Below are 7,133 nucleotides of genomic sequence, written 5' to 3' on the forward strand. Positions count from 1 at the left end.
CATCATCTTTGGTCATTAATGTATTGTCATTAATAACTGGTTCATCATCTTTGGTCATGTATTGTCATTAATAACTGGTTCATCATCTTTAGTCATTAATGTATTGTCATTAATAACTGGTTCATCATCTTTGGTCATTAATGTATTGTCATTAATAACTGGTTCATCATCTTTGGTCATTAATATATTGTCATTAATAACTGGTTCATCATCTTTGGTCATGTATTGTCATTAATAACTGGTTCATCATCTTTGGTCATGTATTGTCATTAATAACGGATTCATGGTCATTGGTCATTAATGTATTGTCATTAATAACTGGTTCATCATCATTGTCATTTGGTTCATCATCTTTGGTCATGTATTGTCATTAATAACTGGTTCATCATCTTTGGTCATTCATCATGGTCATATTGTCATTAATAACTGGTTCATCATCTTTGGTCATTAATGTATTGTCATTAATAACTGGTTCATCATCTTTGGTCATTCTTTGGTCATGTATTGTCATTAATAACTGGTTCATCATCTTTGGTCATGTATTGTCATTAATAACTGGTTCATCATCTTTATTGTCATTAATGTATTGTCATTAATAACTGGTTCATCATCTTTGGTCATTAATAATGGTCATTGTCATTAATAACTGGTTCATCATCTTTGGTCATTAATGTATTGTCATTAATAACTGGTTCATCATCTTTGGTCATGTATTGTCATTAATAACTGGATTCATGGTCATTGGTCATTAATGTATTGTCATTAATAACTGGTTCATCATCTTTGGTCATGTATTGTCATTAATAACTGGTTCATCATCTTTGGTCATGTATTGTCATTAATAACTGGTTCATCATCTTTAGTCATTAATGTATTGTCATTAATAACTGGTTCATCATCTTTGGTCATTAATGTATTGTCATTAATAACTGGTTCATCATCTTTGGTCATTAATATATTGTCATTAATAACTGGTTCATCATCTTTGGTCATGTATTGTCATTAATAACTGGTTCATCATCTTTGGTCATGTATTGTCATTAATAACTGGATTCATGGTCATTGGTCATTAATGTATTGTCATTAATAACTGGTTCATCATCTTTGGTCATGTATTGTCATTAATAACTGGTTCATCATCTTTGGTCATGTATTGTCATTAATAACTGGTTCATGGTCATTGGTCATTAATGTATTGTCATTAATAACTGGTTCATCATCTTTGGTCATGTATTGTCATTAATAACTGGTTCATAGTCATTGGTCATTAATGTATTGTCATTAATAACTGGTTCATCATCTTTGGTCATGTATTGTCATTAATAACTGGTTCATGGTCATTGGTCATTAATGTATTGTCATTAATAACTGGTTCATAGTCATTGGTCATTAATGTATTGTCATTAATAACTGGTTCATCATCTTTGGTCATGTATTGTCATTAATAACTGGTTCATCATCTTTGGTCATGTATTGTCATTAATAACTGGTTCATAGTCATTGGTCATTAATGTATTGTCATTAATACCTGGTTCATGGTCATTGGTCATTAATGTATTGTCATTAATAACTGGTTCATCATCTTTGGTCATGTATTGTCATTAATAACTGGTTCATGGTCATTGGTCATTAATGTATTGTCATTAATACCTGGTTCATGGTCATTGGTCATTCATGTATTGTCATTAATACCTGGTTCATGGTCATTGGTCATTAATGTATTGTCATTAATAACTGGTTCATCATCTTTGGTCATGTATTGTCATTAATAACTGGTTCATGGTCATTGGTCATTAATGTATTGTCATTAATAACTGGTTCATCATCTTTGGTCATGTATTGTCATTAATAACTGGTTCATGGTCATTGGTCATTAATGTATTGTCATTAATAACTGGTTCATCATCTTTGGTCATGTATTGTCATTAATAACTGGTTCATCATCTTAGGTCGTGTATTGTCATTAATAACTGGTTCATGGTCATTGGTCATTAACATATTGTTATTCACAGCAGCGTAAAGTTGTTATCTGAAGTAAAACAGAAACAGAGCTAATTCCCTTTTTCAGTTCCTCTTAGCAACACATTTACAAACAAAGACACGGGTTAGCGATTTGGTGTTGAAAAATACAAACAGAATCTGTTCAAACTTGGGGAAGTAAAAAAAATGCATTGGATGTTTTTCTAAGAAGTTGAAACAGGATTATGTCAGAAGAATCATGAAAAGTACACTGCAGGTAGAATATTTAAAGGGACTTCACCAGAATTGTCAAAACAAATCCCAAATAGTGGTTGACATTTGTACGGAGTACTTTAAACGACAAATGCCATACCTCAACATATGTGTCAACATTACATCTGCACGAGCACAATGTCCCACATTAACCTCTGGTGACACATTTCAGTCCACAATGTCTTACAGTACATCAACATCTGACCTCACGTTTCAGACAGAGGTTTCAGTTTAGCCCACAGTCTGTCCCAGAATGCCTGGTGCTGAAGGGGGTCCTGGGGCCAGTCCAGATAAGTCCTGGTTTTCAGCAGGCGAGCCAGCCTGTGGTGGGCAGACAGCCGGCGAGGGGGGATCTTCTCCAGGAAGACCAGGAGGAGGATGTCCCTTTGCTCCACCTGCAGCCTGTAGGTGGCCAGCTTCATCTCCAGAGAGCACCAGTTACTGCGCAGGTAGTGGCGGCTGACTAGGCAGAGGGTGTGACGGCTCCGGTAGAGGCTGTCTGTGATGTTCTCCACAATGTCCTTCCCCAACTGGAAGTCCCTGCTGTGCAGACAGAGGCGCAGGAAAGGAGGACCCCTCTGCTCCAGATTGGGAAGCAGCTCCTCCACCACCCAGCGCTCGTCCTTCCCGCTATAGGAGACAAACGCATCGTAGTGGTAGCGCCCCCTGGTGTTGGATCGCATGGCTTCTAACAGCCAGCCAAGGGTGATGTGGTAGAGGGGGAGGAGGTAGGGGCCGGCCAGGTTATGGACCAACACCACCAGCATGAAGAACAGGACTCCCAGGCCAGTCGCAACAAAGAGCACAAAGCCAACCTCTGTTGTGCAGTTGGCTTCTGTGTACTTGACAAAATTAGGTGTGTCTATTCCATTGTCCGACAAGCATATCAAGTCCTCCAAAGCATACATAACGGGACTAGTATACGGAGTAAGCATGATCACTTCAACCTGCCTGCACCCCTTTGCCCATGTAATGAGCCAAGCATTGTCACAACTGCAAAACATCTGTAAATTATCAAATGTCAAATGCTTAAGCCTAGAGAGAGGTTCAGTAAAGCTGTAGAATACATTATAAATGTTCTCTATAAGCAAATACAACGTTTTCAAAGATTTCAAGTCTTTAGTTAAACTCCCCTCTAAAGAATAAATCCTGCAGTGGTACATTTCCAGAACCTCCAGTTTAGTCAAGTTGTGAAAAATGATGTCGGCAGAACGCTGTATTAAAAGATCCACCTGTCGTAGAGTCAGTTTCCTCAGGTGAATCAGCTGATTAATTGATGTTAAATCAACCCTTTTAGCTGAAAGCTTCGATCTGTAGTCAAATGTCTCCACAGACGTGAAGTACTTTCCCATGAATTCAGATCCACAAAGGAATTCTTCAGCATCAGCATGAAGATGGGTTACAGACTGAAAGAAAGGTCTGTCACAGTCCTGAAATGACACCGTCTGGCCTTTGAGCTGGAGACTCAGGTTCTGTTTAGATGTCATGTTACTGCCGATAGTCAACTGCATTGGCCTCATAGCTGAACTAATGTACAGATGAGTCAGCTGACTCAGAATTCCTCCAAATATAAGTGTCAGATTCAGCTTGATCACAGGTTCTGTTAGTGGATTGTTCACTTGCCCGAGAAACACTTGTCTAAGAGACATGAGGTGTGTGAAAGACATCGCCTCAATGTTGTGAATAAGTGGATTGTTCCTGAGGTCTAACCATGTCAAACTATGTAAACCATAAAATGTATTAGCATTTATCTGTGTTATCTTATTTCTTGTAATGTCTAAGGACTCCAGATTTGTCAATCCCAGGAAAGCAAAGTCTTCAATGTTTGAAATTAAATTATGTTTCATATCCAGATACAGCAGCTTAACAAGACAGCTAAATTGTTTAGCAAAAAGCATTTCATTTTTCAACCCTAAAGTGAGATTTGTTAACCATGTTATTGGTTGTTTTTGGAAGGAGCAAATATCAAGTCTGTTATCTTCCAGGCCGTCTATTTTTAATTGATTAAGGTTTTTGAGACTGGAAATAAAATTCCATTCCAAATGGGTAGTAGGATGGAAAGACAAAGGTACACTTAAATACATATATTCTAGCCCAATGCACAATTCAACACTGGACATAGAGAGGCTGCTTGTATTGAAATTGTTTACAAATATTTTCTTGACTGAAAGCAAAAACACTACATTACAGATACTTTCAATATCAATGACATTGATCCCATGGCAACTGAAGACCTGGATTTGTTTTATCCCAGACAGGGGAAGGTCCATCAGGACTTCCTGGCTGAAAGCCCCTGTTAACATTGTGAGGTTCTGGAGCCAAGCCAGTGAACCTTCCTCTATATGTGTTATTTCACCAACTGAGAAGTCAGAGAACGCTAGATTGTTAAAAACAGGTGTCATGCTTTCGTTGGTGTTTAACACGGAGCAGTTTGAAATGTTTAACGATCGTATGTTTGTTGCGTCTACATACAACCTAACAAGTGACTTAATATTCATAATTCTACATGCTATCTCTGACAAATCTTCTAAACAGGGTTCCCTAATGATGAGACTTTGTAACAGAGGAATGCCATGGAAAACATCTGGGGACATTGCTGACAGTCTATAACTCCAAAGAGTCAAATGACTCAGCTTGACGAGATCTCTGAATGTATGGGGCCCAATATGACAATCACAGCAATCTGAGTCCATTTCCCATTTACCTAAGTACATATGTTGCAGATTTGGAAGGTGACTATTTGCAGTTGGAAGGATTTGAGTAAAACAGCCATCAATGTACAGGTACTCCAGATCCTGAAACTGAGAGAAAAAGCCCAGAGACATGGATCTATTTTCACCATGTGTCATAGATATGCAGAGGGTATTGATATTAGGGGGAAGTCCAAGTAGATCCTCCTCGATGGCTGTGACATCTTGACAGGCAGCAGTGTAACGTTCTGCATGATGAGGTAGTTGGCTGCAGATCCAGGTGGGAAAGTGTCCCAAGTCTTCACTACTGTCATAAATCTGGCATTTAGGATGCATCCATCCACTAGAACTCTGAATCCACAGGAACAGGACGGCAGGGTGGGAAAACATAGATCTCATCTCTTCCAACGTCAGTCAAATCTACTGAGATAATTGTCAGAATAGTTTGGTTCCGGTGGATATCTGTAGAACGTTGGTTTGATACAGTAAAACCCTTATGAACGCTGTAAACAGTATGGAGTCTCTCGTCTTCTTGTTGTTTGTCAGATGGGTTCCTCCTTGGTAACTAACAGCAGTTCATACCTTTTGGTTGTTCCAATGTTCCTCCCTTTCACCCTCAAGTTGAATTGTATCTCAAGGTAACAGGAGTAAATATTTAATGGATAGATTTGTTCCAAAAGTAAAGAAACAATAAAATGTCCCACAGAAAATGAAGAAATGAATGCAGAGCTGCAACACAGTTGCTGTCTGAATGTGTCCGAGGAGCAGCATCCTGTTTGTACAGCACAGTCACACAGGATGTTAAACAGCTTGTGAAAGTCTATTTTTACATGTTTTTTCATGTCTCTCTTTCAGTTCCTGAATAGAAACTTACAGTCAATAAAAATACAATTGACATGAAGAACCTGTTTGGACATGATAGATTACAGAAGACTGTTGAGTCTCACTAAAACATCAGCAGATTGTAATGAAATATGAATTAGAGTACAGTACCTCATTTTAGTATTACTTTATTGAATTATCTTGTACATGTAAATATAAATATCAAATGAGGAGGTGGGTATTGTATGGGTTTTCCTCGTCCTCTTCATCTGAAGAGGAGAGGCGAGACGGATCAGAGGACCAATGCTCAATGTGGTAAGTGTCCATGGTTTTATAATAAGAGAAACTAAACATGAACAAAACACAAAACAATAAACGTGGCAAAACCGAAACAGCCCTATCTGGTGCAGAAAACACAAAGACAGGAAACAACCACCCACAAAACCCAACACAAAACAGGCTACCAAAATATGGTTCCCAATCAGAGACAATGACTAACACCTGCCTCTGATTGAGAACCATATCAGGCCATACATAGAAACGGACAAACTAGACACACAACATAGAATGCCCACCCAGCTCACGTCCTGACCAACACTAAAACAAGGAAAACACACAAGAACTATGGTCAGAACGTGACAGGTATACTCCTTAATGTATGTGTGCTGTTGACATTATTAATTATACTTTTAAAATTGTAATTATTAGTTGTATTGCTCTGGGGCTGTAGTCCTCTTCAGAGCCCTGTGACATGCCTCTATAATGACATTATTGCTCTGGGGCTGTAGTCCTCTTCAGAGCCCTGTGACATGCCTCTATAATGACATTATTACTCTGGGGCTGTAGTCCTCTTCAGAGCCCTGTGACATGCCTCTATAATGACATTATTACTCTGGGGCTGTAGTCCTCTTCAGAGCCCTGTGGCATGCCTCTATAATGACATTATTACTCTGGGGCTGTAGTCCTCTTCAGAGCCCTGTGACATGCCTCTATAATGACATTATTACTCTGGGGCTGTAGTCCTCTTCAGAGCCCTGTGACATGCCTCTATAATGACATTATTACTCTGGGGCTGTAGTCCTCCTCAGAGCCCTGTGACATGCCTCTATAATGACATTATTACTCTGGGTCTGTAGTCCTATTCAGAGCCCTGTGACATGCCTCTATAATGACATTATTACTCTGAGGCTGTAGTCCTCTTCAGAGCCCTGTGACATGCCTCTATAATGACATTATTACTCTGGGGCTGTAGTCCTCTTCAGAGCCCTTTGACATGCCTCTTTAATGACATTATTACTCTGGGGCTGTAGTCCTCTTCAGAGCCCTGTGACATGCCTCTATAATGACATTATTACTCTGGGGCTGTAGTCCTCTTCAGAGCCCTGTGAC

At 39.1% G+C, this 7,133-nt stretch overlaps 1 protein-coding gene across 1 annotated transcript; it reads right to left on the minus strand.

Annotated features, from left to right (window-relative positions):
* Nucleotides 1-1,984: 1,984 nt before the first annotated feature.
* Nucleotides 1,985-5,705, minus strand: LOC118380894 (toll-like receptor 13). The gene has a single exon (XM_035767859.2). It carries the CDS (start codon nucleotides 5,319-5,321, stop codon nucleotides 2,439-2,441), a length of 2,883 nt encoding a protein of 960 aa, XP_035623752.1. The 5' UTR covers nucleotides 5,322-5,705; the 3' UTR covers nucleotides 1,985-2,438.
* Between the last annotated feature and the right edge of the window lie 1,428 nt (nucleotides 5,706-7,133).

The sequence above is a fragment of the Oncorhynchus keta genome, unplaced genomic scaffold (genome assembly GCF_023373465.1).
Source record: "Oncorhynchus keta strain PuntledgeMale-10-30-2019 unplaced genomic scaffold, Oket_V2 Un_contig_16520_pilon_pilon, whole genome shotgun sequence".
Taxonomy (NCBI): domain Eukaryota; kingdom Metazoa; phylum Chordata; class Actinopteri; order Salmoniformes; family Salmonidae; genus Oncorhynchus; species Oncorhynchus keta.